Genomic DNA, 24,688 nt, shown 5'->3' on the forward strand with positions numbered 1-24,688 from the left:
AAATTCAGAGGGGGTTATTAATAATATTTAGTTTAGGGCTTTTGAATATAACGACTTTAACTTTTTCTCTTCTTTTGTGTTAATGGTTACTCTGTCTGAAATGGGACATGAAAGGAGTAAGAGGATGGGGGTGAAGGGAAGGGAAGGGGATAAGGAAAGGCTAGGTGGCCACATCTCTCTGCTGTGACCTCGCCATCTGGAAAATGTTCTGAAAGGAAAAAAAAAAAAAAAAGAGTTATTGGGAAGCCACATCTCCTCTTATCTGGAGACAACTCCTCAAACAGAAGCTAAAAAGGTATGCCTGGATGACTCAATCTGATTGGCCGCATCTTTCCTGATGTAACTTCTCATCTAGAATCATAGCCTTTTAGAGCTGGAAGGGACCTTGGATATTAACTACATGGTTCAGTCTTCCTGTTTCACAGAAGAGAAAACTGAGAGCTAGGGAGGCTGATTTACCCAAAATTACACAGAGGAAAAAAAAGCCAGGAGAAAACCCAGATAAAATTCCCAGAGCCCAATGTTCTTTCTACTGTACTAAGAATATAAATTTTCATGTTCTTGACTTGACCTCCTGATTCTTTCAAAGATTTTCTTTGAGAACAAGTAACTAATTATTCAGAATCTTCCAAATTCTGTTCCAGCACTGGCACATACAGACAGCAGTAAAGCAACAGCAAACACCTTCCCTCACACACACATTCTTGGTTCGCCTAGAAAGACTGCCAGGACTCATCCAGTCAAGACGGCTACAACTGAGGACAGTTTCCCCTGTGGGTCAGGAACAACATGGAGGGTGATCTGATTTAAAAAACTGGCAGAGGAGGGTCCATGAAGTCATGAGAGATGGAAGAGCCTGTAGCCAATGTCCACCCTCTAGACAAGGGAAGAAGCAGGGCTTTTTTGCACAGCCCGTTCACCAACCAGAGGCCAACCTTGCTGGAAGAATGTCCTGGCTCACATGAGATAATCAGTCTCTAACTAATATTCCTAGAAAGACAGAGATGGAGGTGAGGGTCCCAGGTATTTGGCCACAGGCCTATAAATTTTAAAGAAACAAAAAGATGAAAAGGTCAATTCAAGAACTGTTCAGAATTACCTCTTTTCTCCACTTGAGCTCGCAGAACACCCTCTCGAAGCACTCATGCATGTAATTGAACTGAAAAAAAAGGTGGTGACACTCACTAACTTCTCAAGAGCAGGCACCTCAGGACTGTGCCTTTGAACTCCTGTCCCCAGTCATCCCATCTTCCAAACTCAGTCTAGAGAAATACCCTGACAAATACCATAAAACCCAGGCCTGGTTCATCCCCTATTCTCTAGCTCCTTCTAGTGGTAACTACGAGCCAAGTGGGATAGGAAATTGCCAATTCCAGTCAGGCCTAAAGCAAAGACAGGATGAATCTGGGGGCTCCAGGATTCAAACAGGTTCAGATCTCAAGACAACTACTAGCTCTATCTCTCTCTCCATTTATGCATTTAGCTGAAAAAAAAAATAAAACAAAATAAAACAAAAAAACAAACTAAGTCCCAGTTACTTTCCCCAAATTGCACTCACATATGGCGTGAAGATTTTAACCCATCGGGGCTTCTTCTCTCCTCGTGCATATTCGAAACAGAAGGCCATCCCTTCTTCATCTGTGTCCCATCGCTGCATCTCATCCCATTCAAATGCAATTACCTGGTTCTGGACAACCAAGACAAGGGAGTAAGGTACAGTCTGTGTTTCAGAGTGCTGGGGAACTGAGGTAGGGGGTTCTGAACCAGGAGACAGAAGAGAAATGAATGGCGATGTCTGCATCGCTTCAGAGAAAGGACTGTGATAGAAGAATACAAATCAGTGGAAGCAGCCAATGAAGTTGAGGATCAGTGTGGATTCCATGCCTGTTTATTTGCCCCAGTCAAAATACAGTTTTGATTTCATTTCCCCCTAAAAAGGAATTAAAACGTCACAAGCAAGTGAGCATCAAAGTATCTCCAGTCCTCGTAGCCAGAGCCCTATGCTGAAAACTCACCTCCAGCTGTCCTTCTTCAGTGCAGGCATGCAGTTTAAAGTGCGTGATGCTGATGGCTGTGATAACGTGCCCCTTCCTCCTGGAGTCACAGGCACAGTGGGGAAAGATGATTTCATTGTAGCCCTCACAAGTCCTTAGCATGTTGAGGTACTAAAAAAAAAAAAAAAGGGAGAAACAGGGTTACTATGGTGTTAAACACAATGAAGAGCTATTGAGATGTGGTGCAAGAAAAAGAACAAAGAGTATTCTCACCCAACAACCTGAAGACCTGGCCTCTGGTCTTGCACCCATCTCTAAGTTGAGAAAGGACTCTGAGACAATTCTTTTCTTTTTATTTTTTGAGACCAAGTCTTGCTCTGTCACTTAGGCTGGAGTGCAGTAGCATGATCTTGGCTCACTGAAACCTCAACCTCCAGGGCTCAAGCAATCTTCCCACCTTAGCCTCCAGTGATCCTCCTGCCTCAGCCTCCCAAGTAGCTGGGACCACGGGCACACACCACCATACCCAGCTAAATTTTGATTTTCTATAGAGACAGGGTCTCCCTATGCTACCCACACTGGTCTTGAACTGGGCTCAACTAATCCTCCCACCTCAGCCACTGCAAGTGCAAGGGTTACAGGAATGAGCCACCGTGCCTGGCTAGCAATTCTTTATCCCACTTTCAACTTGGGGTTTTTTCTTTTTTTTTGCCGTAAGTAAGGAAACAACACCTTCATACTTCTAACACTCCTTTCTCTACTTCAAAAAGATACGGGCCAGGCGGTGGCTCACGCCTGTAATCCCAACACTTTGAGAGGCCGACGCGGGTGGATCACGAGGTCAGGAAATCAAGACCACCCTGGCTAACACAGTGAAACCCCGTCTCGATGGAGTGCAGTGGCATGACCATGTCTCACTGCAGCTCAAATACCTAAAAATACAAAAAATTAGCCAAGCGTGGTGACACACGCCTGTAATTCCAGCTACTCGGGAGGCTGAGGCAGGAGAATCGCTTGAACCCAGGAGGCAGAGGTTGCAGTGAGCTGAGATTGCGCCACTGCACTCCAGCCTGGGAGACAGAGCAAGACACTGTCTCAGGGGGAAAAAAAAAAAACAAAACAAAACCAGAAAAACAAAAAGATACACAGATGAAAACCATTAGATATACTATAACCAGGACTCACAGGGCTAGAAGGGGTCTCACAATTCTGTTTAGTCTGATCCTCTATTTTCATTGTAATCAAGGGATGGGAATCTAATCTATCCTTACAATTAAGAAAGGGAGTAATATTTCTCTCTCTCTTTTTTTTTTTTGAGACGGAGTCTGGCTCTGTCGTCCAGGCTGGAGTGCAGTGGCATGATCTCGGCTCACTGCAAGCTCTGCCTCCCGGGTTCACGCTATTCTCCTGCCTCAGCCTCCTGAGTAGCTGGGACTACAGGCGCCCACCACCACGCCTGGCTAATGTTTTGTATTTTTAGTAGAGATGGGGTTTCACCAGGTTAGCCAGGATGGTCTCGATCTCCTGACCTTGTGATCCACCCGCCTCGGCCTCCCAAGGTACTGGGATTACAGGCGTGAGCCACCGCGTCCGGTGGTAACATTTCTCTTTATTCCTTTTCCAATCAAAAGTTACAATGATCTGTAGTAAGGATTAAGCTACCCCAAATCTCATATTTACAAAATGTTAAAACTGAAAGACTTTAAAAATGAGTCATTTTATGGGAACTCAGAATAAGATGAGACTAGACTGCAGTCACAAGTAATAATAAGTGGCACAACTAGGACTAGAACCCAGGTTTAATTTCCAGGCCTCTGTTCCTGTTACTGTCACCGACTAGTCCCCAAATCAACCCCATTGTCCCCTGAGTCTCCAGTATATATGGTTCCTTGAAAAGCATCTGGACCAAAATGAAGTGCCACATATGATTCTCACAGTCACAACGCTGTAAAACAGAGGGGCCAGGTGCAATGCTCATGCCTGTAATCCCAGCACTTTGGGAGGCTGTGGCAGGAAGATTGCTTGAGCTCAGGAATTTGAAACCAGCCTGGGCAACAGAGTGACACCTTGTCTCTACAAAAAATTTCAAAATTAGCTGGGCTGGTGGTATGTGCCTGTAGTCCTAGCTATTTGGAGGCTTAGGCAGGAGGATAGGTTGAGGTCAGGAGTTCAAGCCCAGGGTAGTCTGGTCATGCCACTGCACTCCAGCCTGGGCAACAGAGCAAGTCTCCATCTCTTTATTTATTTATTTATTTATTTATTTATTTATTTATTATTTTTTAATTGAGACAGAGTCTTACTCTGTCACCCAGGCTGGAGTGCAGGAGTGTGACCATGTCTCACTGCAGGCTCCGCTTCCCAGGTTCAAGCAATTCTCATGCCTCAGCCTCCTGAGTAACTGGGACCACAGATGTGCACCACAACACCTGGCTAATACTTTGTATTTTTAGTAGAGACGGGGTTTCGCCATGTTGGCCAGGCTGGTCTCGAACTCCTGGCCTCAAGTGATCTGCCTGCCTTGGCCTCCCAAAATGCTGGGATTACAGGTGTGAGCCACCATGCCCAGCCTAGAAGTGCAACAATATTTCAATCACATCATTTTTCTTCCCTCCCTCCTTCTGTCGCCCTATTTCACCTTCTCTTTTTTATTGTCCTTCCTAGATCAGTGATAAACATGGATACTGGTTAATCCTGCCATTGGCACTATAAACAAAATAAATCTGACTCCTATACTTTGGTAAATATGACAGGGGTGGGCGGTATAGAACAGAACTCTTCTGGGGTTATAATAAACAGCAATGCCTGAAACACAGAGGAGTGAGTAAGAGGCCCAGACTACCCTGGGCTTGAATCCTGGCCCCATTACTTCCATTACTTCCTAACTGTGCAACCTTGCACAAGTTACTTTAAGGCAGGCAAATTACTTAATCCCAGGTGCCTCAGTTTCCTCTTCCATAAATGGGAAATAATAATAGCATCTAAACCACAGTGTGATTTGTGAGCATTAAATACAAGAGTATTTGGCTGGGCATGGTGGCTCACACTTGTAATCCCAACACTTTGGGAGGCTGAGGTGGGAGGATCACTTGAACCCAGGAGTTAGAGACCAGCCTAGGCAATATAGTGAAACCCCATCTCTACAAAAAAACAAAAAAAAATTTGCTGGGCACCTGTAGTCCTAGCTACTTGGGAGGGTGAGGTGGGAGGATTGCTTGAGCCCAGGAGGTCAAGGCTATGATGGCACCACTGCACTCCAGCCTGGCTGAGATTGCACCACTGCAATCTCAAAATAAGTGACCCGTCTCAAAATAAGAAATAAAAATAAAAAAGATATTTAACATAGTACTCAGCCATAATTAGGCATTTAATAAATGACAGCTAAAAAAAACTTTTAAAGTATCTGGAAATTACTTTTAAAAATTCCTGGGGTGAGCTTCAAGTCAGTGACAGTAAAACAAACAAACAAACAAACAAATCTCCTGAGGGGAAAAAAGCATGTGAGTGAGATAGAGGCAATATGAATGGCAGAAAGTCGAAGGCTATTGAAGCTGGGTAATGGATACACGGGGATTAATTCTATTTTTCTTCCAACTTCTTTATGCATTTAAAAATTTATACAGCTGGGTGTGGTGGCTCATGCCTGTAATCCCAGCACTTTGGGAGGCCGAGGCAGGCAGATCACCTGAGGTCGGGAGTTCGAGACCAGCCTGGCCAACATGATGAAACCCCATTTTTACTAAAACTACAAAAATTAGCCAGGCATAGTGGCATGCACCTGTAATCCCAGCTACATGAGAGGCTGAGGCAGAATTGCTTGAACCTGGAAGGTGGAGGCTGCAGTGAGCCGAGATTGTGCCACTGCACTCCAGCCTGCCTGGGCAACAGACTGAGACTCCATCTCAAACAAAAAAAAAGTATATATAGATACAATAAAATGTTAAAAGAAAAAGAACACCCTAGCAACCAGGCCTCTGGCACTCAATCCAAGCCATCTTCCTAACACAGTTATCAGAAACTTTACATGCTCAATAAGCAGCAATTCTGCTCCAGGACACTTAACACCTCTGTAAATGCCAGTAGGTGTCGCTGACCCTTGAAACTAGTACTATTCATGTCCTTTAACAAAATAGGATTACATATAGCACATCTGTTGAGAGTTCTCTTCGTTGAGAGGTACCACTACTGTTTGGACAAATATTTCTGCCACAATCTCTAATTGGGAGTTTTACTATAATAGATCTTTAAAAAGAGAGAAGCATGCCGACAAAGGCAGGGATTTGGGAAAAGAGATCAGAAGAAGCGTGGGGCTCTGAGTATCTTCAACTCTCTCTTTGTGACCTCGAGTAAGTTACTCAACCTGGGGTCTTCTCTTCTGCCATCTGGAAATAAGACATTGCTGCTATCCTGTCTTCCCTGATGCAGGGAAAAAACATATGCACTGGAGCCTGACAAAAATGGGTTCAAATCACATTTCCAAATTCTAGTTCCACTTCTGAGAAGCTATGTCATCTTAGGTAAGAATCTTAATCTCTCAGACTCCACTTCTCTGTAAAGTAGGAATAATACCTGCAGGGTTGTTATAAGGAGAAAATGAGACTTCATATAAAGTGCCTAGACCAGTCAGGCACATAATACATGCCCTCTCCATCCCCTCTGAATCAAGACTAATTTATCCCTCTGTATTCAAGAATGTAGTCCTTGAAAGCAAAAGACCTTCAGGGGACTTCTTAATGGCATAAGCTCTAAAAATAACCCAAGTGAAAAGTAAGGGCACCTGTGCCCTTTGTGAGCCGATAAAGGTAAAGTCTTATTGGAAGACAAGGTTTTCAGAGAGCTCAGACTGAGCAGTATTTATCAGCATTAAGTGGGCAGTCTCTACATTCTTGGGCTTGCACAAAGCCTCAAAGAAGAAACATTTAAAATTTTACAGGAGAGGATCAGAAAAAACAACCAGGTAGTATCATGCTTACTACCTGGGTGACAAAATAATCTGTACACCAAACTCCCATGACATGCAGTTTACCTGTGTAACAAACCTGCACGTGCCCCTGAACCTAAAATAAGTTTAAAAAAACTTTTTATATAAATCAAAAATTTGTAAAAGAAAGGTGAATTTTTTTTTTTTTTTTTTTGAGACGGAGTCTTGCTCTGTTGCCCAGGCTGGAGTGCAGTGGCATGATCTCGGCTCACTGCAACGTCCGCCTCCCAGGTTCAAGCAATTCTCCTGCCTCAGCCTCCTGAGTAGCTGGGACTATAGGCGTGCACCCCTACACCCAGCAATTTTTTGTACTTTTAGTAGAGACGGGGTTTCACCATGCTGGCCAGGCTGGTCTCGAACTCCTGACCTTGTGATCTGCCTGCCTGGGCCTCCCAAAGTGCTGGGATTACAGGCGTGAGCCACCGTGCCTCGCTGAATTTTTGCTTTTAAGCATGTTTACATAAGGATATTTAAAAGGGTATTTGGTATTTAAAACACCAAATCATCCTGCCCATTCTCCTTTCAGGGACTTCCCACTTAAAGTTGATAAATACTACCCAACCTGAGTCTCTCTGACCACCCTGTCTCCCAATGAGACTTTACTCTGTTGTCTCACCAAGGACACAGGTTCCCCTAGTTTTCACCTTAAGTTTTGAGTAGCTAAATATGTATCCCAAATTATCTTCCTTTATTCATGTATCATGTAGAAAGTGGCCCATTTAAGCCAGAGAATTGGACAGGTATAGTACAGGATATTTTATAAATGTTCAATATTCAGCAAGACAAATACAGATATAGGGCAGTTTGTTTTTTTGTTTTTCGTGTTTTTTTTTTTTTTTTGAGACAGACTCCGCTCTGTCGCCCAGGCTGGAGTGCAGTGGCGCGATCTTGGCTCACTGCAAGCTCCGCCTCCTGGGTTCACGCCATTCTCCTGCCCCAGTCTCCTGAGTAGCTGGGACTACAGGCGCCCGCCACCACGCCCGCCTAATTTTTTGTAGTTTTAGTCGAGACGAGGTTTCACCGTGTTAGCCAGGATGGTCTCGATCTCCTGACCTCGTGATCTGCCTGCCTCGGCCTCCCAAAGTGCTGGGAATACAAGCGTGAGCCACCGCGCCAGGCCGACAGTTTTTAAAGCAGAGACTCAATGCTTAACAGAGCAGAACACTTTAGGTGAATGGGTCAAGGTCCACTCCAGAGAACTCTCTGTTCTCCCAAACAACCTGCTAAGGGTCAAACCAGGTCCAAAATAGAAGTAAGGGACCGAGAGGAACCTCAAGAGCCAACTCTCCCAAAACCAGAATCAGAGTAGTGATTCTGAAGCACCTAATGTTCCAGAATCACCAGTGTGCTTTTTAAAAATAAAGTTCCCTACGTCCTACCCCCAGAGATTCTGGCTTAGTAAATGTGGGGTGGAGTCTAGAAATCTGCATTTTAAGCAGCTTCAAAAATGTCTTCCATGTAAGTAGACTGGAGACCACACTTTGAGAAAAACTGACATACATGCTGCCTTGTGTGAAATCAATACAAATTATGTAGAGAAACACAAAAGCTCTTTATCTGTTCAACAATGGCAAAATCAGGCCACTTCAACATAAGAAAAGCATAATTTACACGTCTACTGTTTGTGTGAGGACACAGAAAGGGAGGGAGGGAGGGAGGAAGAGGAGAAAACATTGTTTCTTGTATATTATATTCTCAACCATCCAAATTTGAGATTCAGTCTAACTTTCTAAGTAAGTATAAAACAAAAATGTTTTTGATCACACTGGGTATTATAAACTATGCACAGATGTGAGCTCTCTTCTGTATTTGGAGATTTGGAGGACAGGGGAACTTACACAAAGCTTATTTATCTTCCAAGAATCTTGGCGTATTTTGTCAAGATTCTACTTAATAGCTGATAATCGGAATATCCCCATTTTACAGAAAAGAAACTAAAACTGAGAAGTTCATTGTGTTGCTGCAGTTCTTACAATGATGTGACAACTACTAATTGTAGTGATCTGGCCTAATCGTAGGCCTGTTCACCATACTTAGTTGCTATGGTTAATGGCATCAGGGCCTATGGGCTCAGAAGGGCCCATGTGAGAAGTTTCAATGTATTGACCATGACCTAATATTGGCTAGGCTAATGCCTTTGAACACTGATACTTGAATACATATTATACTTATAAAATTCAAACTTTGATGAGATTTTCTTCAAAATCTGACTATCATATCATGTGGCTAGTACACAGAAATACGTGGGTACTAGGTTTTCAAGACAATCTAATTCCACAAATGTTTAAGCATATTTTATACACAATGGCAAAAGACCACGGGGAAACATATCTGTCTATCAACTATACTTGAGCTTTTACCTGGGTGATTACAAAGTATAAACAAGTCTAAAAATGACTTCATAATAGATTACTGTGTTTATTAAATTCAGATTTTCTATATTTTGCCATGGCACAATGCAAACCTATTTATTTCTCTCACACCTTGCACTGTGCCTGACACGTACTTGGTACTCAACAGATATGTTTTGTTGAATACATACATGGAAAGATAGTGTGTTTGGAGTACTATAAATGCAAAGAAACAGTATGTATTCCACACTGGTATTATCAGAAGATCTTATGAAATTATTTTGATTCTATTAACTTTTCAGAAACAAGAAAACTCTGTTGGCTTTGGCAAAGGCAAAGGATTACTGTAGAAGTTGATGGCCTGTTAGTATTTGGCCCTTTTCACCAAAAAGATGCAAATGTATTGGTCAGAATCATGCATTAATATATAGAAGACAATGCCATTATCTTAAAGAACAGCAGGAAGTCGTGTTTTAAAATTCTGTCTCACACATAGCAAAATTCTCCTAACCAAAATTCTGCCAAGATTTAATTACATTTAAGAGATTTTGCATTTTCTGTATCAGCCTGCTGATACATAGAACACTGGTAAGATGGCTCCCTGATCTTTGGCAATTTTCTAAGGTAAAGAGATTTATTACTTTTCATCACATAAGTAATTAAAATAACTAACTTAGCTAGATATAAGATTACAGGCTAAGTTCAATGGCTGACTGGTTTGCATTTGTTGTTATTGTTGTTGAGACGGAGTCTCACTGTGTTTTCCAGGCTGAAGTGCAGTGGCACAATCTCGGCTCACTGCAACCTCCGCCTCCCTGCAACCTCTGCCTCCCGGGCTCAAGCGATTCTCTGGCCTCAGCCTCCTGAGTAGCTGGGATTATAGGCACATGCTACCACGCCCAGCTACTTTTTGTATTTTTAGTAGAGATGGGGTTTCACCACGTTGGCCAGGCTGGTCTCGAACTTCTGACCTCAGGTGATCCACCCGCCTCGGCCTCCCAAAGTGTGATTACAGGTGTGAGCCACCGCGCCCCGCAGCTGTTTGCATTCTTATTCCAACCAATTAATGTACATGAATCAATATTCTCTCCTGAAAAGTACACAGAAGGTACAAAAGAATTCAAATGACCTATCAGAATCATTACTAAAGAATGAAAATGATACAGACAGTCACTAACTTACAATGGTTAACTTAATGCTTTTTTGACTTTATGATGGTGTGAAAGCAATGTGTATGCAGCAGACATTGTACTTCAATTTTTTTTTTAACTTTTCTGCTGTCTTTACAAGTACCTCAAATTTTTGTTCAAAACTTTAAATAACTTTAGGCTTGGCGCAGTGGCTTACGCCTCTAATTCCAGCACTTTGGGAGGCTGAGGCAAGCGGTTCACTCAAGGTCTGGAGTTCGAGACCAACCTGGCCAACATGGTGAAACCCCATCTCTACTAAAAATACAATTAGCCAAGCGTGGTGGTGGGTGCCTATAGTCCCAGCTACTCGAGAGGCTGAGGCAGGACAATCGCTTGAGCCCGGGAGGCAGAGGTTGCAGTGAGCTGAGATCACACCACTGCACTCCAGCCTGGGTGACACAGCAAGACTCAGTCTCAAAAAAAAAACCAAAAAAACAGTTTAAATAACTTTATTCTAAAATGGGCTTTGTGTTAGATGATTTTGCCTGACTGTAGGGTAATATGTGTTCTGATCACATTTAAGATAGGCTAGGCTAGTCTAAGCTATAATGTTTGGTAGGTTAGGTGTATTAAATGCATTTTTGATTTAATATTTTCAACTTAAGATGTGTTTATTGGGATGTAAAGTCGTCGTAAGTTGAGGAGCATGTATAATTGAAAAAACTTCGACTGCATGTGAATCTGCCAAGAGAGAAATTTAAAAATGTTATAACGAGTAGAAATTTTTATGTGTTCTTTACTAATTTTATTTTTGACAATTTCCATCCCTGTATCTATGGCAGATACAAATTGAAAATGAATTTAAAGCCATTTAAGGAACGCTCTAGGCAGCCCTGTTCAGCAAAATTTTTAGTGATGATGAAAATGTTCTATACCTGCACAGTCCAATATGCTAGCTATTCACTGTGCACATATGGCTGCTTAGCATTGAAATGTGGCTAGAGTAGCTAGAGAACTGAATTTTAAATTGTATTTAATTTAAATGAATTTAAATTTGTATTTAAATACCTACATGAGTCTAGTAGTTATTGAATCAAATAGCACAATTCTAGGATGATATACTAACCAAGAGCACTACGGAGCATAAATGTTTAAGCAACTGCAGAAATGGAAGCTGTAAAAACAAATGATTTTGCTATTGCTAAATCATGCCTAAAATAATTCCTAATGTTAAAACGCTAAATATCAGGTCTTATACAATCTTATCTATATCCTATTGTAATGTTTTACATAACTTTTTAGTACTTTTTAATCAAAAAATAGTTATTATTAATAATAAAATTATGGGCCAGGCTCAGTGGCTCAGTCCTGTAATCCCAGCACTTTGGGAGGCCGAGGCAGGTGGATCACCTGAGGTCAAGAGTTCGAGACCAGCCTAGCCAACATGGCAAAACCCTGTCTCTACTACAAATACAAAAATTAGCTGGGTGTGGTGGCGCATGCCTGTAGTCCCAGCTACTCGGGAAGCTGAGGCAGGAGAATCGCTTAAACCCAGGAGGCAAAGGTTGCAGTGAGCCTAGATCACGACACTGCACTTCAGCCTGGGCAACAGAGCAAGACTCTGTCCCTCCCCCACCTCACACCCCAAAATAATAATAAAATTACATACCAATATACAGTAATTCAAGATCTTTGTGTGTTAAATGGAGAAACACAATGGACTTTGCATCAAGGTCCCTATTACCTTCCTTTTTTAAAATTAGTTAAGCCACTAACCAGGTTGTAATCCTTTCAAAAATGACTGGAACCATAGGTTTTAAAGGTAGGAAGGGGCATTTTATAAAGGGATTATGGGGACATAAACTTACCATGACCATTTTTCTTTGTTCGTATAGCTTCTGTAATTGATAGGACTTTTCTTCTGCTTTGATGTAACCTTTCTTCACATCATCGACTGCCTATCACCAAAACAGAAGTAGAGAAGAAAGGAGTGTAAAAATCATTATTATGTACATTATTGATGAAAACAGACACAGAGGCATTTTCAGGAAATCTCTTGTCCACTTGGACCACCATCATTACCAGTGAACTATATATCACATGTCCAGGGATATGGTCTGGCTCTGTGTCCCCACTCAAATCTCATCTCAAATTGTAGTCCCCACATGTCAAGAGAGGGACCCAGTGGGAGGTGACTGGATCATGGTCTGGTTTCCCCATGCTGGTCTCATGATAGTGAGGGAGTTCTCACAAGATCTGATGGAGTTTTTTTGTTTGTTTTGAGATGGAGTCTGGCTCTGTCACCCAGGCTGGAGTGCAGTGGCACAATCTCGACTCACTGAAACCTCCGCCTCCCAGGTTCAAGCGATTCTCTTGCCTCAGCCTCCGGTGTAGCTGGGACTACAGGCATGAGCCACCACGCCCAGCTAATTTTTGTATTTTTAATAGAGATGGGGCTTCACCATGTTGGCCAGGCTAGTCTCGAACTCTTGACCTCAAGTGATCTGCCCGCCTCGACCTCCCAAAGTGCTGGGATTACAGGCATGAGCCACCGTGCCTGGCCTAGATCTGATAGTTTTAAAAATAGCAGTTCCCCCTGCGTGTGCTCTCTCTCTCGTCACCTTGTGAAGAAGGTGCTTGTTTCCCCTTCACCTCGTGCCATGATTGTAAGTTTCCTGAGGACTTACCCAGCCATGCGAAACTGTGAGTCAATTAAACTTCCTTTCTTGCACTTTGGGAGGCTGAGGCGGGTGAATCACAAGGTCAGGAGTTTGAGACCAGCCTGGCCAACATGATGAAACCCCGTCTCTAGTAAAAATGCAAAAAATCAGCTGGGCATGGTGGCAGGCACCTGTAATCCCAGCTACTCGGGAGGCTGAGGCAGGAGAATCGCTTGAACCCAGGAGGCAGAGGTTGCAGTAAGCTGAGATCGTGCCACTGCACTCCAGCCCAGGTGACAGTGCGAGACTCCATCTCAAAAAAGCACAAACAAACAAACAAAAAAAACCTTCCTTTCTTTATAAATTACCTAATCTCAGGTAGTGTCTTTATAGCAGTGTGAAAATGGACTAATACATCCAGTAACAGGTATACTTATTGGAATAACTAGCATTTAAAGAATATCTGGCACGTGCTCAAGCATTATTTTTGGTATATGTGAGAGATCTGGTTTCTCTTGTCAGGGGACTTAAATTCCAGTTATTTTATACACGTGTAAACAATTAGAGAGCACTGAAAGATGGTATATAATGCTGCATTACAATGAAATAGCAAACATGTATGGTACAGACAGTGATATAGGCAGTCAGAATGGAAGCACTTATTGATAATTACAGTTATCAGGGAAGCCTTAGGTGGATCCCCAAAGAACAGAATGAAGAAGAGAAACTATAAGCTAAAGATAGGAAACAGGAATGAGTCTGTGCTTAAATACTCTGAGAAAACAGATTTGCCTGATTTAAATAAGGGAACAGGAGACAATTAAAGATAATGCTGGATAGGCAGACTAACACCAGATTATGAAAAATCCTAAAAAGTAGGCACAGGAATTTAGACTTAAGGAAATAAACAACAGGGAGCTAAAATAAGCAACAAAAAGTGGCTCCTTCTTTATTAAAGAATTGATTTGTGTTTGAAAGCCACATGAATTAACCTGAAGAGAGAATGAAATAAGGAAGATCAATGATGTTTGGTACTCAAGGTAGAAATCACTTCCCAGAGTCTTTTAAGGACAGATAGTTGGATAGGAAAATGAGCTCAAGATTAAGATTAAGTCAAGAGGGCCAGGCGCGGTGGCTCACGCCTGTAATCCCAGCACTTTGGGAGGCCAAGGTGGGCAGATCACGAGGTCAGGAGATCGAGACCATCCTGGCTAACATGGTGAAACCCTGTTTCTACTAAAAATACAAAAAATTAGCTGGGGAGAGGTGGCAGGTGCCTGTAGTTCCAGCTACTCAAGAGGCTGAGGCAGGAGAATGGCATGAACCTGGGAGGCAGAGCTTGCAGTGAGCCAAGATTGTGCCATTGCACTCCAGCCTGGGTGACAGAGCAAGACTCCATCGCAAAAAAAAAAAAAAAAAAAAAAAAAAAGATTAAGTCAAGAGACTAATTCAACTTTTAGTTCTGTCACCTACCAATGTGCACTTGCATAAGTCATGTAAACCCTTTCACTGTGTAAAACTGGAATATCTCATAGATGTACAAGAAAAAGATGACAGATGTTAAGAGTTTTATAAAGTATATATCAGTAGCTATTATTAGTATCATTTAGCTATTAAGTTCTTCTAAGAACCGTACAAGGATATGAATGTCCTGCCAGGAAGTGACTAATAGAAAGATTATGCCAGTCTCTCCCCAACCTGGCCATACAAGTGAGGGCTCCGAGGATTATAGCCATAGAGGGGATGTTCAAAAAGAACCACCATGCAATGTCAATGTCCTGAAGATCCTGAACACTTTCCTCTTCATCACCAAAACACTGTACTGCTCCAGCCAAATTTAAACCAATTATTGAAAAGCCAGCAGAGAAGTAGAGGGGGGAAATAAATAAACAATACTGGTCTATCCAGTTTCCAAAGAAACTTACAGTGTTATTTAGCTCAGGGAAAAGGCTATTTTTCTTTATTTCTGTATTGTTTCGATGAGAATAAGAATGAGAATATAAGAACACTGTCTTTCTGTTTTGTTTTTACCCCTAATGCCTAGAACTATGTCTGACTCACAACAGTACTAATATTTGATGAACACTTTCCCAAGGCAGAGGTGGGTCACAGTGATTATCTACTCCAGCAATTCCAAGTGAGCTCTTTTACACATGGGGCAGTAAAAATGGTCTTCTTTCATTTCTAATCAAGAAATTGCTTGCCCAGGTGTGGTTGCTCATGCCTGCAATCCCATCATTTTGGGAGGCGGAGGCGGGAGGATCACTTGAGGTCAGGAGTTCAAGACCAGCCTGGCCAACATGTTGAAACCCCATTTCTACTAAAATACAAAAATTAGCCGGATGTGGTGGAGGGAGCAGGTAATCCCAGCAACTCAGGAGTCTGAGGTAAGAGAATCACTTGAACCCGGAAGACGGAGGTTACATCTCCGTGAGCCGAGATCATGCCACTGCACTTCAGCCTGGGAGACAGAGCAAGACTCTGTCTCAAAAAAAAAAAAGATTATACTGCTTGACTGACTAAGTGGAAAACATAAATATCACCACCCTAGTTTCCTTTTCTTCTTAAATTTTTTTAATTAAAGTAAAAGATGTATATAGTTTAAAAAAACAGGCCGGGCGCGGTGGCTCACGCTTGTAATCCCAGCACTTTGGGAGGCCTAGGCAGGCGGATCACGAGGTCAGGAGATCGAGACCACGGTGAAACCCCGTCTCTACTAAAAATACAAAAAATTAGCCAGGAGTGGTGGTGGACGCCTGTAGTCCCAGCTGCTCGGAGAGGCTGAGGCAGGAGAATGGCGTGAACCCGGGAGGCGGAGCTTGCAGTGAGCCGAGATTGCACCACTGCACTCCAGCCTGGGCAACAGAGCAAGACTCCATCTCAAAAAAAAAAAAAAAAAAAAAAAAAAAAACCATATAGTACTAAAAGGCTCCTAATAAAAACAGCAGCCTCTTGATCCCAGAGCGTCATTCCACAAAAGCAACTACTTTTAGGCACTTTAAGCAATTTCTTGTGATAATCCTTCCATAATTCTAAATGGCATGCTTACATTGACAATTCCTGATTTACCAATTTTAGACATTGTTGACTTACTGTGTTGAAAATATTTGGTTTTAACTCTCTTGTAGCACCCAAACACTCCCACTTCCTCTTCCCCCAACTTCTCAATAAAAAATACTCAATGACTGCATTATAAATATGTAAACACTATTCACAGCTAAGCTGTATACTATGCTATGACTTCCTTTCTTGCATAATTTTTTATTTCCTCTGAGGTTAAATGCCTCGTGTTTTTGTTTGTAACTTCCCATGTACCTATCACCAATTTTTCCTCCACAATAACCAAATACCAAAACTCTTTTACTTAGACATTCATTTTCTAAAAACTGTCAACAATTGTCATTTGCTGTGGTATCCTCCCTTGTTCTCTTTGTCCTTGCAAGTTTATGCTTTTTAAAATTCCACTACTGCTACTTTTGTGAGCTTTCAGGAAACAGCAGCTTAAATGTGTGTACACTTTGCCAGGTTTAGCCAGAATTTAAATATAAATGATTAATTTCTACCTTATTAATTATTTAAGGAAAAGGCTCATTATTACCATTAGCATCTAACATATAATATCTCATCAATTTAAATGAATACATTATTTCATATTTTAACATTTCTGAAATTGGGATGTATCTTACAATCAATGATGTATCAGTTTAACTGACAGCTTTTTTCTCTTATCAATACATAAAATAATGGTGCATCTTATAATTGATAACATCTTAGAACTGTGAAATTCATTAAATATTCCTACCATCAAAATATGATACAAAAATAATTGAAATTAAGTAAGAGAAATTTAATATACTTTTCAAAAGATACAGCTGTTTACTTAGTCCATCAAAAAACAGCTGCCAGGCATGGTGTTTGTGGCCAGGTGCAGTGGCTCATGCCTGTAATCCCAGCACTTTGGGAGGCCAAGCTGGGTGGATCATTTGAGGCCAGGAGTTTGAGACCAGCCTGGGCAACATGGTGAAACCCCATCTCTACTAAAAATACAAAAATTAGCTGGGCTTGGTGATACACAACTGTAGTTCCAGCTAGTTTTACACTTCAAAAAGGCTGAGGCATAAGAGTCATTGGAACCCAGGAGGCACAGGTTGGAGTGAGCCGAGATCATCCCACTGCACTCCAGCCTGGGAGACACAGCAAGACTCTGTCTCCAAAAAATAAAAAACAAAACAAAACAAAAAGTCATTTGAGGTGGTGCACTCACTATGGAAAACAGTATAGCAGTTCCTCAAAAAGTTGAAAATAGAACTGCCATATGATTCAGTAATCCCACTTCTGAGTATATTGAAAAAAGGATCTCAACAAGATATCTGCACACCCATGTTCACAGCAGCATTATTCACAATAACCAAGAAATGAAAGAAACCCAACTGTCCATGGATCAATGGATAAATTAAATGTGGGATATACATACAACATAATATTATTCAGCCTTAAAAAGGAAGGAAACCCTGTCGTATACTACCACAACACGTATGAAACTTGAGGCCATTATGTTAAGTGAAATAAGCCAGTTATTACAAAGGCAAATAGTGTATAATTACACTTACATTAAATATCTAAAGTAGTCAAATTCATAGAAACAAAAAGTAGAATGGTAGTTGCCAAAGGGGAGAGGAAAACAGGGAGTTGTTTGATGGGTACAGCGTTTCAGTTTTAATCTTTTGCAAGATTAAAAGAGTTTTGGGCCAGGAGCAGTGGCTCACGCCTGTAATCACAACACTTTGGGAGGCTGAGGTAGGAGGATCATTTGAGGTCAGGCGTTCAAGATTATGGTGAGCTATGATCGCAGCACTGCACTCCAGCCTGGGTGGCAGACTGAGATTCTGTCCCCTCCTTTAAAAAAAAGAATTCTGGAGATCCATTGTACAACATTGTGAATATACTTAACATTATTGAACTATACACTAAAAATGGCTTAGAAATTTTAAAAATTATCAAATGGTATACTTTAAATATGTACAGTTTATTGTATGTAAACTATACCTCAATAAATCTGTTTAGAAATCATTTGAGGCAATAGGAAAGTTCAGAAAAGTTGCTGGATATAAGATACTGCTCCAAAAACATTAACTTTTCTAAATACTTAAATACTTTTGTCTTCTAGTTTTATACTTCAAAAAGCAATTTCACATGCTCTGCCCTCACTTAAATTTTGATAAGCATTAAAAAAAAAAAAAAAACCAGCCAGGTGTGGTGGTTCATGCCTGTAATCTCAATGCTTTGGGAGGTCAAGGTGGGAGGATTGCTTGAAGCCAGGAATTCAAGACCAGCCTGGGCAACATAGTGAGACACCTTCTCAATTTTTTAAATAAAAAATACATTTAAAATAAAATAAACAAACCCACCTATGAGACACACCACTGTTCCCCTTTAACAGATGAGAAAACAGATCTCAGCAATGTTATGCAAAGGATTTACCCAATGTAGAGCTTCTACTTGAACCAGATATTCTGACTCCTAGCTAATGATTTTTCTACTCCAAAAATACAAAGATAAAATATTCCATTCATAATAGCAATAAAAATATAAAATCCTTGGTGATTAATTTAAGGGGGCATTGGTAAAACATAAAACCATGTAATTTTTTGAGGAAACAAAAGTCAAGTTGAATAAAATACATACTTTATGCATCTATTATTATAATACAACATTTAATTAAAATGGTGATTCTTCTTCAGTAAACCATAAATTTAACAAAATTCCAATTGGAATAGTAATAGGATAGATACTTTATAAAGTGTTATGAAATGGGTTAAAAATTATTTGAAAACAAAAAATGGGAAAGAATATCAAGCCTTTTAAAAAAGGAAGGCTTAGCCTTACTAGATATTAAAATGTATTATACAGAAACAATAATCAAAAGGGAATACGGAGTCAAAAATAGAAATACAGATTAAGAGCAGAGAGATGCTAAACATAGGCCATATACACACACACACACACACACACACACAGAGATATAAATTTAATGCAAGACAAGTTAAGCATAATGTATTAGAAATGAATCATTTAATGTATCCTGATGTGCTGTGTGGATAGCAATACCAAGAAAATTTAACTTAGACCAACCATTCATACTACACACCACAATAAACCTTGGGTAAATTAAAGCATTAAATATTAAAAATAAAATATTGTGACAAAAGCACACTAAATATAACTGTGCTATTGTCCTCTTATATTGAGGAAAGAAAATGTTAGTAGAAATCACAATGGAAAAGATAGATAAACATTGTTACACTAAATGTTAAAACTTCTCTAAAACAAAATTCCTGGCCGGGCGTGGTGGCTCACACCTGTGATCTCAGCACTTTAGGAGGCAGAGGTGCGCGGATCGCTTGAGCCCAGGAGTTTGAGATGAGCCTGGACGATATGGCAAAACCCTGTCTGTACAAAAAATACAAAAATTAGCTGGGTGTGGTGGTGCATGCCTGTAGTCCCCCCAGCTATGCAGGAGGCTGAGGTGGGAGGATCACTTGAACCCAGGAGGCAGAGGTTGCAGTGAGCCGAGATTGTGCCACTGCACTCCAGCCTCAGCAACAGAGCCAGACTCTGTCTCAAAAAAAAAAAAAAAAGAAGAAAAGAAAATTAATAGCACTAAGATAAAAAGAAAAACAATGGAACAGAGTAAATATCTATTAAAATGGCAAAGACATAAAAGTTTAACAAAATACAGCAATTTTTGTACAGCAAGGTACAAAAACACAATTAACAGCTGTATTCAAAAGAAAAATATGTCCAGGCACAGTGGCTCACACCTGTAATCCTAACACTTTAGGAGGATTGCTTGAGCCCAGGAGTTCAAGACCAGCCTGGGCAACACTGCAAGATCCTGTCTCTATTTTTTTAAAAAAGTAAAAATTAGCCGGACATGGTGGTAAGCACCTGTAGTTCTAGCTACTTGGGAGGCTAAGGTGGCAGGATCACCTGAGCCCAAGAGGTAGAGGATGCAGTGAACTATGATCACACCATTGCACTCCAGCCTGGGTGACAGAATGAGATCCTATTAAAAAAAAAAAAAAAAAAAAGGCCGGGCACAGTGGCTCACGCTTGTAATCCCAGCACTTTGGGAGGCCGAGGTGGGCGGATCACGAGGTCAGGAGATCGAGACCACGGTGAAACCCCGTCTCTACTAAAAATACAAAAAAAATTAGCCGGGCGTGGTGGCGGGCGCCTGTAGTCCCAGCTACTCGGGAGGCTGAGGCAGGAGAATGGCGTGAACCCGGGAGGCGGAGCTTGCAGTGAGCCGAGATCGCGCCACTGCACTCCAGCCTGGGCGACAGAGCGAGACTCCGTCTCAAAAAAACAGAAAAGAAAAGAAAGAAAGAAGGAAGGAAGGGAGAGAGGGAGAGAGGGAGGGAGGGAGGGAAAGAAAGAAAGACACCAAAAAGTGATATTACAAGAGTTAATCACAGCATCATTTATAATCACATACTCAAAAAACACCCTGGCACTAGCCAGGCACACATGTAGTCCCAGGCACTCTACTTGAGAAGCAGAGGTGGGAGGATTGCTGGAGCCCAGGAGTCCCAGGCCAGCCCCAGCAACATAGGGAGAGCCCATCTCAAAATAAAACAAAACAAAACAAAACAAAAAAACTCTGGAACAAATAACAGGGAATGACTAAACAACATATACTACATTAACTCAGTCATAAATGATATATAAAAAACTGTATGAAAAAGGAAAAAAGAAAAGAAAAAGGTTGTATCTGTATTAGAATTATAACTATGTAAAAATTATACATCCATATAAAGACCTAAAGCCAAATATACATGGAAATACTTGTAGGAAAAGTTCCTAAAAGAGGGCTTCCAATTAGGGATGGCAGATTAAAAACAAGTATCAACTCTTACTTCCTCCTAAAACCCCACTAAAATTTCAGTAAAGGAATAAACCCATGAGATCAAAGAGAAACAATCAGAACAAAATTTTGTAATCTGGAACACGGATATATAAGTAGTAACTTAGAAAACCTGAAAAAAAAGATGGATTCCCTACCTAGTAGTAGGGGAAGTACAGAACCACTCAAATTTATATCACAAAATTCCCAAAAGACTGAAGACTTGGTAGCACCAGGTGGCCATCTAGGAGAGGTGGTAGATGTGGCTAAAATAAGGAGGACTGACCAAAAGCATATTTAAGAAACAATCAGTGCCAGGCGCGGTGGCTCACGCCTGTAATCACAGCACTTTGGGAGGCCGAGGCGGGCAGATTACAAGGTCAAGAGATCGAGACCACCCTGGCCAACATGGTGAAACCCCGTCTCTACTAAAAAGTACAAAAATTAGCTGGGTGTGGTGGCTGGTGCCTGTAATCCCAGCTACTCAGGAGGCTGAGGCAGGAGAATTGCTTGAACCCGGGAGGCAGAGGTTGCAGTGAGCCGAGATCGCGCCACTGCCCTCTAGCCTGGCGACAAAGCCAGACTTTGTCTCAAAAAAAAAAAAAAAAGAATCAAATTCTGAGATCCTTTCCTTTATTCCCTGGAACCAGATGACTGCCCTCTTCAATGCCAGTAGAAGACTAGTGATTTGGCTAGGCACGATGGTTCATGCCTGTAATCCCAGCACTTTGTGAGGCTGAGGAGAGAGGGCTGCTTGAGCTCAGGAGTTCAAGACCAACCTGGGCAACGTGAAAAATTCCCATCTCTACAAAAAGTACAAAAATTAGCTGGGCATGGTGTTCACACCTGTAGTCCCAACTACTCAGGAGGCTGAGGTGGGAGGATCACCTGAGCCCAGGAGGTCGAGGCTGTGGTGAGCCATGGTTGTGCCATAGTTAATAAGATGTACTCACATGCTGAGCTCCCAATCAGCTGTGCAGTGTCTCAGTCTTAAATTTGAGCAGATATCTGTGTTAGAGGAACACTTCTAACATGTACAACAGAGACCAAAACAAGCAAACAATAGAGGGAGGAAAAAGATAACTTCAAAATAAAAAAGTATACTAATTTTTTTTTTTTTTTGAGACAGAGTCTCACTCTGTCACCCAGGCTGGAGTACAGTGGCATGATCTTGGCTCACTGCAGCCTCTGCCTCCTGGGTTCAAGCAATTCTCCTGCCTCAGCCTCCTGAGTAGCTGGGATTACAGGTGCCCATCACCACACCCGGCTAATTTTTATATTTTTAGTAGAGATGGGGTTTCACCATGTTGGCCAGGCTGGTCTCGAACTCTTAACCTCAGGTAATCTGCCTCAGTCTCCCAAAGTGCTGGGATTACAGGCGTTAGCCACCACACCCGGCCTAAAAAAGTATATTATTTTTAATATCTTCAGAGAGCCAAGAAAAAAATATTATACAAAAGAACAGAATACTATATATAAAAAAGGATATTCAGAGAACAAAAGAAAACCTTTAGAAATTAAAAATACAGGCCAGGCACGGTGGCTCACACCTGTAATCCTAGCACTTTGGAAGGCCAAGGCAGGTGGATTGCCTGAGCTCAGGAGTTCGAGTACAGCCTGGGCAACATGGTGAAACCCCGTCTCTACTAAAATACAAAAAAAACTAGCTGGGTATGGCAGCATGCACCTGTAATCCTAGATACTTGGGAGGCTGAGGCAGAAGAATTGCTTGAACCCGGAGGCAGAGGTTGCAGTGAGCCAAGATTGCGCCATTGCACTCCAGCCTGGGTGACAGAGAGAGACTTCATCTCAAAAAAAAAAAAAAAAAAAAACCACACACTCACACACAAAAATTGGCATATGTTAAAAAAAAAAAAAAAAAAAAAAAACTTAAGAGGGCTAGAAGAGAAACCTGAGTAAGTATTTTAGGAAGTAAAACAAGAAGACAAAGGAATTAAAAATATGAGAGAAGATAAGATGATGACGGGGCAGACCAAAAAACTGCTATCAGAATAATAGGAATGCCAAAAAGAGAGAACAGAAAATGAGAGAACAAATTGTCAATTTAATAATTCAAGAAAATTTGCCAGATCAGAAACACAAATTTCCCACAGAAAGCCCAACATAATAAATGAAAATAGATCCACAGCAAGGCACACGATTGTGAAATTTGAGACCCATGGAGACAAAAAGACCTCAGTTTCTGGAAAGAAAAAGAGGGTCACATAAAATGGTACAGATATAAGATGGCTTTTTTTTTTCTTAAGATAAGGTCTCACTCTGTCTTCCTGGCTAGAGTGCAATGGTGTAATCATGGCTCACTGCAGCCTCAGACTCCTGAGCTCAGGTGATCTTCCCACATCAGCCTCCTGAGCAGTTAGGACTTCAGGTGCACACTACCATGCCTTGCTAAATTTTAAAGTTTTTGTAGAGACAAGGCCTCGCCATGTTGCTCAGGCTGGTCTCGAACTCCTGGGCTCAACTGATCCTCCCACCATGGCCTCCCAAAGTGCTGGGACAAAAGGCATGAACCATCACACCTGTTGGTGGAACATAATTCTTTAAAATTCCTGAAGTTAAATCATTTCAACCTAGTGTTCTATACATAAACGTGACATTTACCAAGTGTGAAGGTAGAATAATGGCATTTCCAGGCATTCAAGATTTTTAAATGTTGTCTTCCCATGTACCCTCTTCTCACGAAGCTCTTAGAGGACTTGGTTCTTAGATGGCATTTCTGGACTTGCCCTGGGCCAAAGGGGAGCCCACTACCCTAAAGGGAGAGCTCCAGGCCAGGCAGCATTCACCACAAACTGACTGAAGAGCCCTTGGGTCTTAAGGGAACATTGGTGGGAGTCTGGCAGTAATCCCCATGGGCCTGAGTTGGCAGTGTCCATGGGGTGAGGCTTCTCTGCCTTTGAAAGGAAGAGAGAAGAGTGGGAAGGACTGTGTCTTGTGGTGTGAATGCCTGCTCAGCTGTAGAAAGTAGAACACCACGTAGACTTCTAAGGTTTTTGACTGTAGTCCCTGGCTCCCAGATGGCACTCTGGACCCTCCCAGGGTCTGGGGGAACTCACCACCTTGAAGTTTAGGACACAGGCCTGGGTGGCTTTGCCACCTGCTGATTGACTGTAGAAGCCCAGAACCTTCAGCAAACATAGGCAGTAGCCAGGGAGTAGCTACAGCAGGCCTTAGGCAAGACTCGGTGCTGTGCTGGCTTCAGGTCTGACCTAGCAAAGTCCCAGTGGTAGTGGTTACAGGGGTGCTTGTGTACCCTCACCCCCAGCTCCAGACAGCTCAACACAGAAAAGACTACATTTGTTTGGGAAAAAGTAAGAGAAGAGAGTAAGAGTCTCTGCCTGGTAATCCAGAGAATTCTGGATCTTGTCCAAGACAACAAGGTAGTACCTCTAAGAGTCTGCAAGAACCACAGCATTATTGGGCTTGGGGTCCTTCCTAAAGCAGATATAGCTTAGATCACAAGACCCAAGTCCTTTCAAATATGTGGAAAGCCTTCCCAAGAAGGACAGGTATGAAAAAGGCCAGACTGCAAAGACTACAATAAATACCTAACTCTTCAATGCCCAGAGACAGACAAACATCTGCAAGTATCAAGACAATCCAGGAAAACATGTCCTCACCGAAAGAACTAAATAAGGCACCAGGGAC

The 24,688-nt window shown here is 41.7% G+C and overlaps 1 protein-coding gene across 2 annotated transcripts in view; it reads right to left on the minus strand.

Moving 5' to 3' along the window:
• Positions 1-3: 3 nt before the first annotated feature.
• Positions 4-24,688, minus strand: part of SNX27 (sorting nexin 27) — an 85,377-nt gene continuing 60,692 nt past the window's right edge. The window contains exons 8-12 of one of the 2 annotated variants that reach the window (XM_030824533.1): positions 12,322-12,411; positions 2,016-2,165; positions 1,559-1,687; positions 1,100-1,159; positions 4-208 (exon numbers count right to left, since the gene is read on the minus strand). In XM_030824533.1, the coding sequence (XP_030680393.1) occupies positions 161-208; positions 1,100-1,159; positions 1,559-1,687; positions 2,016-2,165; positions 12,322-12,411 (477 nt within the window). In that variant the 3' untranslated portion in view covers positions 4-160. Of the gene's footprint in view, positions 991-1,099; positions 1,160-1,558; positions 1,688-2,015; positions 2,166-12,321; positions 12,412-24,688 lie in introns of both variants that reach the window. The other variant, XM_030824535.1, reaches the window with a different exon arrangement.

The sequence above is a fragment of the Nomascus leucogenys genome, chromosome 12 (genome assembly GCF_006542625.1).
Source record: "Nomascus leucogenys isolate Asia chromosome 12, Asia_NLE_v1, whole genome shotgun sequence".
NCBI classification, from domain to species: domain Eukaryota; kingdom Metazoa; phylum Chordata; class Mammalia; order Primates; family Hylobatidae; genus Nomascus; species Nomascus leucogenys.